The sequence below is a fragment of the Paramisgurnus dabryanus genome, chromosome 8 (genome assembly GCF_030506205.2).
Source record: "Paramisgurnus dabryanus chromosome 8, PD_genome_1.1, whole genome shotgun sequence".
NCBI classification, from domain to species: domain Eukaryota; kingdom Metazoa; phylum Chordata; class Actinopteri; order Cypriniformes; family Cobitidae; genus Paramisgurnus; species Paramisgurnus dabryanus.
In genome coordinates this window covers 8,784,203-8,797,270 of record NC_133344.1, presented here as the reverse complement: position 1 = coordinate 8,797,270, position 13,068 = coordinate 8,784,203, and the positions used below count along the sequence as shown (strand labels likewise).

Sequence of the window (13,068 nt, the reverse complement as noted above, 5' to 3'; positions counted from 1 at the left end):
TTGCATTCATTTAAATTCTGTTTGTCAAGTACAAGTCGATGATTTCTATTTGTGAATCATAAAGAGTTGGTTTGCGGATTTTAAATCTATTTGTAAATCGCATTTTATATTTGTATGTCATGAAGAGTCTGTTCGTGGATTTTTATATATTTGTAGATCTCGTTTTACATTTGCGGATCATGAGGAGTTTGTTTGCAGATTTGGAACCTATTTGCAGATTTGTTTCGTGTTTACAAATTGTAGTCTCTTCATTTTCAACGATTATGGCATTATTTTGTCACCAAAGCGAAACAATAGTGTCAGAATTCTGAAAACAAATGTGACACAATCTACAAATAGAAAATGATATTCATCTGCAAAGAAGTCACTTTACATTCATTCAAATTCTGGTTTTCAAGTACAAGTCACTGATTTCTTTTTGTAAATCATGCTTTATATTTGTGGATCACAAAGACGATTCGTAGATCTTGTTTTACATTTGCAGATCACGAGGACTGTGTTTGTGGATTTTTAATCTATTTGTAGATTGCGTTTTGTGTTTACAAGTTGTAATATCTATTTGTGACTTTTAGTCTGTCCATTTTCAATAATATTGGCATCAAATTACCCCCATACGTTTATGCCTCAACAAGCCTTGTTTACGCGACTATCTGTTCAGTTGTAAATGTATCGATGCAGTATCGATGTGCTGTAAATGTGTCCGGTGATATGTAATGTGTTAATGTTTAGCCATAAATATGTCCGGTAATGGCCCGTTAACAAAGATATACAGCGCATCTATGTACCCAATTATCTTATCTCAACTATGCTTTACCGCCTTAGTATTGCTTTATAAGTTTGGTACTGTGGAGAATACATTATATTAATTATTAAAAACTTGTAGGAATGTGGCAGCATCACTCTCCTCTTCAGCGGGCATTTGCAGAAATGCGACGGACATTCATACAGGGTAAGTCACATTTGCGGGATTTTCTGTTTTATTAGTAGACTATTACTGATGTTTTGCTTAGTAATTTGGAAAATACAAGACGCACGGGGGCATGCAGAAACGAACCCGAAATTCATAAAGTGTAAGTTACATTTCGTCCCCTTGGAATTAAAAGGTTCTATTAGGGCTGCACGATTACAGGAAAAATGATGATCACGATGTTTGCTCAAACTTTTGATCACGATTAAAAATACGATCATTCTTTTAGTGAAGAACTTCTATTTACTTCAGTATTTTTATTACACTTTACAGCCATGTATATAATATTATATACATTTTATAGCCCTATATTATAAAATATTTTATTGTTTTGTAATATCTACAGCTCCCATTCTCTTAGATCTTTTTAAAACATTTAAAATAATTCCGAAAAATTCCGCATAGATTTTGCAAAAGAAATCCGCAGAAATAACAAAACAGATTCCTAACAGCTGTATGACTATTGCAGCAATTAAACAGTTCAGTTTTAACTGTCAAAATTATAAAATATCTTTTATTTATTTTAGAGCCTTTTTTGTTTGTTAAATTAAGGTTTTTGATAATGACCAAGCGAATGGCGGCCGACAGCTAACGTCATGTTGACGACTTGTTTGATCAAATGAGCCTCTCAAATCAACATTTACTTGCCTACAATAACGTCTATATAATATATATATTTTCAGCATATAACAATGTTAGTTTAAATGTTTATTATCAACACACTATTTTTTTTAAAAGCGGAGGGGGGCTGCTCTGTTGCTCGCAGTCGCGGCGGGGTGCAGAAAAATAATAAATCAAAACAAAACGAAATAAACATGAAACGAAATAAACATGCAGGTTGCCTTACTTTACACATTCGCTATGCATCAATTAAAATTCAAGGCTTTACACCGCATTTTTTACATGACTACCGAAAGAAGTCTTTTATAGATTATGCACAGTATTTAAGGTTTTTATTCAGTTCTCCATATTCCCCGATGCGCTGAAGGTCCTGCTGCTGGCGGAGACGCTAAACACCGTTGCAACAGGTGCATTGTAAATGTGTGTGGTGGACTCGTGCGATAGGTTAAACGTCTTTCTTTTATAATTTATCAATGTCTCAACGTTTCTTTTAATTAAATTATTATATATAAAGGTGGAGAAGCCTAAAAAATCCAGAGGCCTGGCCGCATATCAACTGTGATGTTAAAATTGGTCCGAAACCATTTATTTACCAAAACCATTTATTTATTTATTTACAGATTTACCACTGACAGTGATAAGGCACCTGTTGCAAAAAGAGTCAAGACCAACATCCAGGCAAGCAGCAGCAGGTCCATTCTGTCATGGAAAACAGAGGCTGATATTGATGTGGTTCCACACACTTTGCGTTTCTTTCCTGCACGGGAACCTGGACATCAGCTGAGTCATGCAGACGCACACACACCCGAGTCTCTTCAAAATGTTTTTTTCCGGAGGATGCAGTTTCAAATCTAAGCCATAAGACCAACGCTCAGGCTGCCAGGGTAACAGCAAATGGTTGCAAGTATAAATGGAAAGATGTCAGAGTCACTGAGAGGTAACGCTACATTGGACTACTATTTTATATGGCCATGGTAAAGATGATCTCCATCAGGCATTACTGGAGACAGGACGATGTTTTCTCCGTGCCTTTTCCTGCCAGAGTAATGTCAAGAGAGAGATACTGCACTATTTCATGGAATGTGCACATGAGTCACCCAGAAGTCGACAAACATGTAATGTTCCATTGTGTGTTCAGTTAAATAGGAACTGTTTTGAACAATGGCACGACAACATTTAACTCCATTCTCAAAGAGTTACAGTGTGTGATGGTTTACAAATGTATACCTTATTTTTTATATTGTGAAGTATTTTTAGATGCACACCAAACTGTACATTCATAGCTGACATTTAGAATAATTTTCTTTTAATTAGAGCCATATTGTACTGGTCATAGAATATTGTTACATGTATTGTTACTTTATTATTTATAATTACAATGATGCTTCTTTATTGATAATTACAATAAAGCTTTTTAACTCTATTGTTTTGTTCATGTTTTTAGCATTTTAGCATATGCAACCCTAAGACTTTTATTTTACTAATTTCAGATAAAAATAAAGTCTTAAGTCTTTTGTACTTTATTGTAACCTAAGCAAAATATTCTCTCTTTAAGTCTCCCCGCATTCATTCTTTTGTCCCAACATTCCTCACTGAGCCATTAGGGGGTTGGGTCTCTGGTGTGAAACACATCAATATTCATGAACATTGACCCGCCCTTGCATATTGCCTTTACACAGCAAAAGGTGTCTTACAAAAGTTAAATCAATGTATTGTTACATGTGAATGAGTGGGTTAAATGGTTTTTACATCTTTTTGTAACAAATTCTCTACTCTACAAGAGTAGATAACTTTTTTGCTTGTTTACAAATGTTTAGGATGTGTTCCTTGGCCTTATTTCAGCAACTTTTTGTTTTCTTTTTTTACTAACCACGCATGTATTTACTTAAAAATACAAACATGTACATACATTAATCTTACATATTATTATAGCACAGTTTGTGCTGAATACAGTGTTATGTGATATTAGCCATTAATGTGTTTTAGAGCAACTGAAAAAAGACCAAATGTGAGAGCATGTCAGAACCTCTGACAGTGTCCCAAAAGGGTCGGACCCCAGAGGGTTAACGACGACAGTGGGGCCTCCAGCCTTAGTCAAACGGGTTGACACGTATGGTCAGGTTGCGATGTTTGGCGTTTTCTCGTGGTCCTGTAAATGGTATACAATATAGACCCGTTTGCCACTGAACCTGCATTAACGACGACAGTGGGGCTTCAGGCCTTAGTCAAACGGGTCGTCAGGTTTCATTTTCTCTTAAAGATCGGAAGGTGACCCTTATTTACCATATATACCTTCGCATTGGGCCCCCAATTTGCAAAATCCTCAACTGTAGATAATATAATTATGCCGCAATAGTTAGTCTGTCTGGAACTAAGCTGAGTTAAACCACATCACTGGGTGACACTTCAATACATATGAACGGCCGCTACGCTAATATGATTTTGTTTTTCAATGGACAATGGGGACAATGAGACAAACAGACCCAGTTCCAGTAGATGTGAAAGTCGGCACACCTCTGATCTACTGGCCGTCCTTCAACGTGATGCCCAGCTGATCCCTGACCAACGATCACCGGCAGAACCCGCTTAATCTCCGCTAAATCTCCTTATCCGTTCTCCCAAGGGTTTTTCCCTCCTAGGACTTTTTTTAACTTCCTCGGCTAAAAGCCCGGGGGTTTTTTCTCCTAGGGGGTTTTTCACCCCGGGGAGGCAGGCTTTTTGGGCTTTACTTAGCTTCCTCTTCTAGACATTACTTTAGTAATACGTTCGCTTATAATATTGAGTCATAGCCACAGCAAATTTAACTGCTTATGCTATCATGTATTTTGTTGTGCTATCTGTCGTTTTTCTGTGCTTTTCACTGCTTCTATTTATGTAAAGCTGCTTTGAAACAATTGACTTTTGTGAAAAGCGCTATATAAATAAAATTGAATTAAATTGAATATACCTGTGAGCAGGCTGTGTATCTTCACTCTTAAAATGCACTGGTGGATCCATTGACAGGTCAGTCTTCATAGACACACAGCTGGGCTCTGGATCTGATCTCTTCTGATGAACTGAACTATAACACACAACACATTTAATACTTTAATTACATTATTCAAATTTTTTAAGAAGACCGTGATGAAAATTGTATTTAATTATAATATTTTTATAATATAATAACAAATAAACATAAAACTCATTTGCCATTAGAAAGCACTTATTTGAGCTGTTGATTTTTTTATTTGCGCTGTTGGTACAAAAACTGTCAATTTAACCGAGTGCTTGTACAGATGATTCTCTCTTTTAGAAACATTTTTATTTTGCATTTTTTCACCGTAAAATGATTCTTATTGTTATTAACTTTTATTTATAGGTTCCAACATGATTTATATTGGATTCATTTTTACCATCACAAAAACCTGGAATTTTAACAGGTGTGTTGACTTTTTATATCCACTGTAAAAGCTATAATCTTATGTTTCAGAGTTTTTTATATACCTGTCAGCAGGATGTGTATCTTTACTCTTAAAATGCACTGGTGGATCCATTGACACGTCAGTCTTCATAGACACACAGCTGGGCTCTGGATCTGATCTCTTCTGATGAACTGAACTATAACACACAACACATTTAATAATTTAATTACATTATTCAAATTTTTTTAAGAAGACCATGAAGAACTTTTTTTAAATTATAATATTTTTATAATATAATAACAAATAAATATAAAACTCATTTGCTATTAGAGAGCACTTATTTGAGCTGTTGATTTTTTTTTATTTGCACTGTTGGTACAAAAACTGTCAATTTGACCGAGTGCTTGTACAGATGATTCTCTCTTTTAGAAACATTTTTATTTTGCATTTTTTCACCGTAAAATGACTCTTATTGTTATTAACCTTCATTTATAGGTTCCAACATGATTCATCTTGGATTCATTTTTACCATCACAAAAACCTGGAATTTTAACAGTCGTCTGTAGACTTTTTATATCCACTGTAAAAGCTATAATCTTATGTTTCAGAGTTTTTTATATACCTGTCAGCAGGTTGTGTATCTTTACTCTTAAAATGCACTGGTGGATCCATTGACAGGTCAGTCTTCATAGACACACAGCTGGGCTCTGGATCTGATCTCTTCTGATGAACTGAACTATAACACACAACACATTTAATACTTTAAATTACATTATTCAAATTTTTTTAAGAAGACCATGATGAATTTTTTTTAACTTATAATATTTTTATAATATAAAACCAAATAAATATAAAACTCATTTGCTATTAGAAAGCACTTATTTGAGCTGTTGATTTTTTTATTTGCGCTGTTGGTACAAAAACTGTCAATTTAACCGAGTGCTTGTACAGATGATTCTCTCTTTTAGAACAGTGGCGGAACTAGAATTTTTTTAATGGGGTGGCCAGGGGGTGGCCAAAGCTACTTTAGGGGGTCCATAGTCCATAAAAGAAAATGACGTGTAACCATGTATCAAGAAAGCATAAATTAATCTTTTGATCGCATTAGATGTAAACATAATCAATCTAAATAATATCTTTCTACTGTATTTCTTACATCTGATTTACTGTCTGTAAAAGGGATTCACCCAAAAATGAAAATTCTGTCATCATTTACTCACCCTTGTTGTTCTAAACCTGTATTTTATTTTAATAAATACAAAAGAAGATATTTTGATAAATGATGGTAAGCACACAATTAATGGTATATCCATTGAATTCCATCATGTTGTTTTTAATCCTACTGTGGAAGTCAATGGTTACAGCTGTGTGCATATCATCATTTATTAAAATATCTTCTTTTGTGTTCATCAGAAAAAAGAAATTCGTACAGGTTTAGAACAACATAAGGATGTAAAAATGATTTTCATTTTGTGAACTATCCCTTTAATGAAGCAAAAGATCAGGAAATCTAAACTCCATGATAAACCTTAAACTTACTTCAAATAGCAGAGCTTTACACAAGGCTGTTTATTTACAAAGATACAGAAGATGCAAAAGTTTTCTTTTTTCTTTTGATATTTAATTAACTTTAATGACAGAGAGACTTCAACAGTTAGGCTAAGACCGAATGCAATACAATGTTTATTCGTTTAAGACGTACAGTAACCAAATGTTTAGTATGAAAATCACCAAGACAGCTATTTTGACATATGAGCATTTGTCCGTTTAAACCAAAAAGACGCGAAGTTGCGATCATGAAGGCGTTTAAGCTCTTGCTGTGCACGCGCTCTATCAGATATGTGCAACGCTCTTTCAAGTTCAATGTGGCAATCCAGTCGAATTAACAATCATACAGTAGCATATAAAGATCACGTCAAGAATGAAAACATGGTGCTGGGTTTTGTTGTAAACAGAATTGGCAATCTTAGACTTTATTCAGTCCACAAGAAAATTACCACACTCCAGCATACGGTGAAATCATGTAGTATTAGCAAGTACGACTTCACTTACATCATTTTAAAGAGATTCCAAGCATTATGTAGACATGACATTTATCTTCTGATGGTATGAAAAGTATTCGTTAAGTTACAGTAATTTTTCTGACGTGTTTTTGAAAAGACATCACGATGGAGAGATAACAGAACGTGCAGTATGTATATTTTCTTAATTTTGTGAAAAGAACAACATTCAGCTTTTATAGACATACAAAAAATGACACCTTAACGTTTTATATGATGTATAAATAATATCTGTATGTCCAAAATCAGCGATTAATCCAAGTCTCTTTGCGCAGTGATTGAAAAATAAATAGTTTGCGCCGCGACCGCAGGGAGGGTTAATATTCTTAATGTTTTAACAATGTGCTGCGCTGCCGCACGTCGAAAATAAACATAGGGATTAAGTGAAAGTAGCGCATTAAATTTGGGGTGGCACACGGGGTGGCCAGTGCCACCCTGGACACCCCTCTGGCTCCGCCACTGTTTTAGAAAATTTTTTTTTTTGCATTTTTTCACCGTAAAATGATTCTTATTGTTATTAACTTTCATTTATAGGTTCCAACATGATTCATATTGGATTCATTTTTTACCATCACAAAAACCTGGAATTTTAACAGGTGTGTAGACTTTTTATATTCACTGTAAAAGCTATAATCTTATGTTTCATAGGTTCCCTATCGAGAGCGGTCTCTCGACATTGCGTCCGCTGACGCTATGGGTTAACTCCTCCCACTTCACCAAAACTGAAATCTTATTGAACAATGCCATTGCAGGGCACTGGCCAATCGTCGCTGATGCAAGGGAAGAGGGAGCCTATAAAAGGTGGTGTAAGAGCGACGAACGTCAGAATTCTCTTCTTCACTCAACATGAAATCAACTAGCAAGTCGATGATCTGCATTCTCTGCGCAGGACCCCTGGAGCAGCCGGACTCCCACGAGCACTGCATCGCCTGTCTGGGATTGGCGCGCGCCGAGGCGGCTTCTTGCGGATTCGTCGTGCGAGCACTGCGCCGACCTCCCAGCACGCGTGCTCAGGAACAGGAGAGCCGTGGCTCGAGGTCTCGCCGGGGAACAACCTGCTGCCGCCTCTGTGCCGCAGGCGGGTCCCCCCCTCTGATTCTTCCCTTGCTCCCCGCCAGGATGGTAACGACGGCGGTAGCTCCTCTGGTGGCGCCCGCCCTTCGGAACCTAAGCGCTCTCCAGTGGAGTTCCACCCGGATGTTTTCCGCCCCCCTTCTGCTTCGGACGTGGCTGTTTCGTTTGGTATTGAGGACGAGGACGACAGCATGTCTCTTTCTGCGTCGACCAGCTGGGCGGAGGCGGAGCGGGAGCGCCCGTCTCACGTGGATCTCCAGTCAGAGCTTTGTAGAATTATGGAGATGGCGGCTAAGGAGCTGGACCTCAGCTGGACTTCGCCCGACGAGCCGGCGAGGAGCAAACTGGATTCGTGGTTCCTTCAATCTGGACGCCAGCAGGCCGCTCCGAGGAGGAAGACGCCTTTCTTCCCTGATGTCCACGATCAGGTCTCCAAGACATGGTCTGCACCCCAATCAGCGCACGTCCATGCACCTGGCATGTGCTCGCAGGTAGACGGCGGGGAAGCCCACGGTTACGTGCGCATTCCCCCCGTGGAAGAGAACGTCACGGCAGACCTCTGCCCTTCCTCCGCGTCACTCGGCGCTGAGCACGGTCTGCCGTCAAAGCCGTGTTGTATGACAGCCCATCTGGCGGACAAGGCTTATGCATCATCTGGTGAGGCGGCAGCGGCGCTTCACGCTATGGCCATTTTACAAGTCTTCCAGGCGAAGATGCTGCAGTCGCTGGATGATGATATCGACGCTGAGACGGTACACAACCTACGTGCCACCACGGATTTTGCTCTTATGGCTACGAAGCTCTCTGCCCAGGCTATCGGCAAATCTATGGGCTTCATGGTCATCCTTCATCGCCACCTATGGCTTACCCTAGCTGACCTGAAGGACAACGAGCGTAAAGCGATGCTGAATGCTCCGATTACTCCCGCCGGCCTCTTCGGTGATGCCGTGGAGTCAGTTGTTGACCGTTTTTCAGAGGCACAGAAGCGCTCACGCGCTATGAGTCAGCTGCTTCCCAGACGCTCCTCTCAACATGAGGCGACTAGATTGCGTTCCTCTTCAGCCCCGCGATCAGCACAACGCCCTCCTAAACCAGCTGGTTTCTCCGCACCACCGAGTCAGGAACCTGATGTGCGCCCTACGAACTGGCAGCCCCGAGGAGGTCACGGTCGCGGCAGGAGCCCTCGACGCCGCGGCGGACAGCATCAGGCTCGCAATCCTTCTTCCTGATGGAGAGGGCGAGAGGAGGAGATCGCTCGTGAGGGGGCAGGCGTCTACACGCCGGGTTCCTCTGCCCCCCTCTGTTCCTGTGGGCGACATTCATTGTTCACTGTTAAATATTGTGAATACTGTTGTGAATGCTGCTATGTGTGTAAATGTAATAAAAACACAAACATTACCACAAAAAGAGCTATTTCCTCCTCACAGCCATCATATAGCAACCGAGGCCCTGCCGTCAAGCAGCGCGAGGTTGAGAAATGTACAAAGTGCTTATCAATTAAACTCGGACGCCGCCACCGAGCCGTTGAACGAGAATCAGCTTCTACGTGCCGCCCCGCCGCTGACATTTCTAGCTCCGCAAGGGCCAGGCTCGTTTGTAGAAAACATGTCGCAAGCGTTAATGCACGGCCAGCTTCGCCCTCTATGCCAATTTCTAGACGCTTGGAAGGCGATTCCAGGCGTATCAGATTGGGTACTAAGCATCATAGAGAACGGCTATTCTCTACAGCAGTGGTTCCCAAACTTTTTCAGTGTGCGGCCCCCCTTGTGTACAGTGCATTTTTTCGCGGCCCCCCGAAAAAAAATGTATGACAAAACAGTTTTAAAATGTAATATTTTAATTAAACAAAACATATAAATTTATACCTAGTAGTTAGTTCGCTTATTATTTTTTAGGTTTAATTACACAGAATTCATGATAAATGAATGTATTTTATAAAATGACATAAAACTGGGGCCCCCCTGGCACCATCTCGCGGCCCCCCTGGGGGCCCCGGCCCCCAGTTTGAAAACCACTGCTCTACAGTTCAGACGCAGACCGCCCCGTTGCAATGGTGTGGTACCGTCATTAACAACGACGCAAAATGCCCCTGTCCTGAGACGGGAGATACAAAACCTGCTTGCGACAGGAGCGATAGAGCGTGTCCCTCACGGCGAGTTGAACAGCGGATTTTACAGCCGGTACTTTGTAGTGCCCAAGAAAGACGGCGGGCTCAGGCCGATTCTGGACTTAAGACCTATCAATCGTGCGCTACGCAAACGTGTATTCAAAATGATAACCGTGAAACAGATCCTAGCGCAAGTTCGCCCTGGGGACTGGTTTGCGTCGATCAATCTAAAGGACGCTTACTACCATATTCAGCTATCCCCTCGTCACAGGTGTTTTCTGAGATTTGCGTTCGAGGGCACAGCTTATCAATACTCCGTCCTACCGTTCGGGCTAGCTTTAGCCCCGCGCACGTTCACGAAATGCATGGATGCGGCTCTTTCCCCCCTCAGAGCAAGCGGGATGCGCATTATGAATTATCTGGACGACTGGCTGATTTTAGCTCAATCTTGCGATCTATTAATCAGTCACGTAGAAGCATTGCTGCCCCACTTGGAGGCGTTAGGACTCAGAGTCAATGTACAGAAAAGCAAACTCATACCGAGTCAATCCATTTCTTACCTGGGAGTTCTGTTGGATTCTACATCGATGCGCGCTCATCTCTCGCAACAACGTGTAGAAACATTAACGCTGTACCTTCGCCGTTTCAGAACCGGCTGGTTTGCCCTCCTCAGAGAGTTTCAAAGGCTGCTGGGTCTGATGGCATCAGCCGCTCCAGTTTGTCACTTAGGGCTGCTTCACATGCGGCCATTACAAATCTGGCTGAAAGATCGAGTCCCGATGAATATGTGGGCTTCGGCGTGTTTGCGCATTCAGATAACACACAGCTGCGTCAGCGCGCTGAGACCGTGGCGCGACCCAACCCTGTACAGTATCGGAGCCCCACTAGGACAGGTAGCCTCTCGTATAGCTGTCACCACAGATGCGTCGAGGTCAGGCTGGGGAGCGATATGCATGAGCACACCGGCGTCCGGTCGGATCCAGTGAGCGTTTGGCACATAAACCGTCTGGAAATGAGAGCGGTAATGTTAGCGCTCAAGACATTTCGTCCGCAACTCGAGCGTCAACATGTTCTAGTACGGACGGACAACACGACGGTGGTTTCATATATAAATCGCCAGGGAGGTATTCATTCAAAAGCCCTATTCGAGCAGGCGGCCAGCCTTCTTCGATGGGCGGACCGTCATTTAGGGTGTTTTCACATATACACTGTTTAGGTCGGCCCAAATGACGTGTCGCTCCGAGAACGGTACGTTTGGGTCAGTGTGAACACAACAGCCGCACTCGGGTGCGCACTAAACGGCCGCTCCGAGACCGCTCTAAACAGGTGGTCTCGGAGCGGCTGTTGCCGAACTCTGGGGCGACCCACCTGTGGTGTGAACACTGCTGGACCTTGGGCCGAACCAAATACAGGAAGTTCTCCACATGTTTGAGCCACTGGGCTTTCGTTGTGACGTGAGCCGGGTGTTATATTGTGGGTTAACAACAAACAAGCCAATCCTGGTCCGTTGCATAGAGATTCGCTGTCTCCTTTACGTTTGAGCTGATGATTTTATAAAATCATAGCTGTCCTCCACACACAAATAGTGACATTACGGGCTTTTTAGCAAACGGCTCTGTGAGAAAGGCTTTAATAGAACAGCTACGCAATTTCGTGTTAAAGCAAAGAAACTTCGCAAAGACGTGCATCGTTTATCTCCACATCTTGATAGCTGCGCTCTCCCTGTCAGGCTGGTTGTCATGGAAACGTGGGGGTGGTCATGAGACGGTAAGAGCTGTCAGAGACCAATGACAGCGCTGACCGTTGTCACATGGTGTACGGTGCGGCATTTCGAGTAAAGTAAAATATATATATATGTGAACAAGGACCGCACTAACTGAAAAATGATACAATGTATTTTGGTGCGCACCGTGGTGCGGCCTCGGAGCGCACCAAAATACATTGTATCATTTTTCAGTTAGTGCGGTCCTTGTTCATATGTGAAAACAACCTTACTCTCCATCAGAGCAGCACATATCCCGGGCATTCTGAACAGAGGAGCGGATATGTTATCGAGGAACGGCCTCCCCAGCGGAGAGTGGAGGCTCCATCCCGACTCGGTTCAGCTGATATGGAGCCAGTTCGGGAGGGCGTCGATAGACCTGTTCGCGACCAGAGAGAACATGCACTGCCCGCTGTTTTTCTCGCTCACGCAATCCCCGCTACAAGGGGATGCGTTGACATCGCGTTGGCCGGAAACCAGACTGTATGCTTTCCCTCCGATAAAACTCATACCCTTGGTGTTATGCAAAATCAGGGAGGAGAGAGCCACGGTAATTCTAGTCGCACCGGACTGGCAGAACCAGCCGTGGTATCCGAACTTGAGAGAGATGTTATTAAGCCCTCCATGGCAGATTCCCTTAAGGAGGGACTTACTGACTCAGGTGGAAGGTTCAGTATGGCACCCCAACCCAGGGCTGTGGAACCTACACGCTTGGCAGGTGAGAGGAACATAACGTTAGATAACTTTAGCGATCTCTCGCATCGGGTGGAGAACACGCTGACTGAGGCGCGAGCGCCGTCTATGAGGCGCTTGTACGATCTTAAGTGGAATGTGTTTCTAAAATGGTGTCATGGCAACGGCATCGACCCGTTTAACTGCCCGGTGTCGGACATTTTGCTTTTCTTACAGCATAGGATGGACGTGGCGGCTATTGCGGCGATACGCCCCCCCCTTGGAAGGGCACTCGATAGGAAGACACGCACTTGTTGTCCGATTCCTGAGAGGAGCGAGAAGACTAAAACCCCCTCGCACCCCTTCGGTGCCACCTTGTGATTTAGATGTAGTGCTGAGTGCAC

At 42.3% G+C, this 13,068-nt stretch overlaps 1 protein-coding gene across 4 annotated transcripts in view; it reads right to left on the bottom strand.

Moving 5' to 3' along the window:
- LOC135771790 (uncharacterized) overlaps nt 1-13,068 on the bottom strand; it is a 407,895-nt gene that overhangs the window by 165,667 nt on the left and 229,160 nt on the right. For all 4 annotated transcript variants that reach the window (XM_065282140.1, XM_065282141.1, XM_065282142.1 and 1 more), the window contains 3 exons: nt 5,612-5,725; nt 5,072-5,185; nt 4,536-4,649 (listed from right to left, as the gene is read on the bottom strand). In XM_065282140.1, coding sequence (XP_065138212.1) covers nt 4,536-4,649; nt 5,072-5,185; nt 5,612-5,725 — 342 coding nt within the window. The remainder of the gene's footprint in view (nt 1-4,535; nt 4,650-5,071; nt 5,186-5,611; nt 5,726-13,068) is intronic.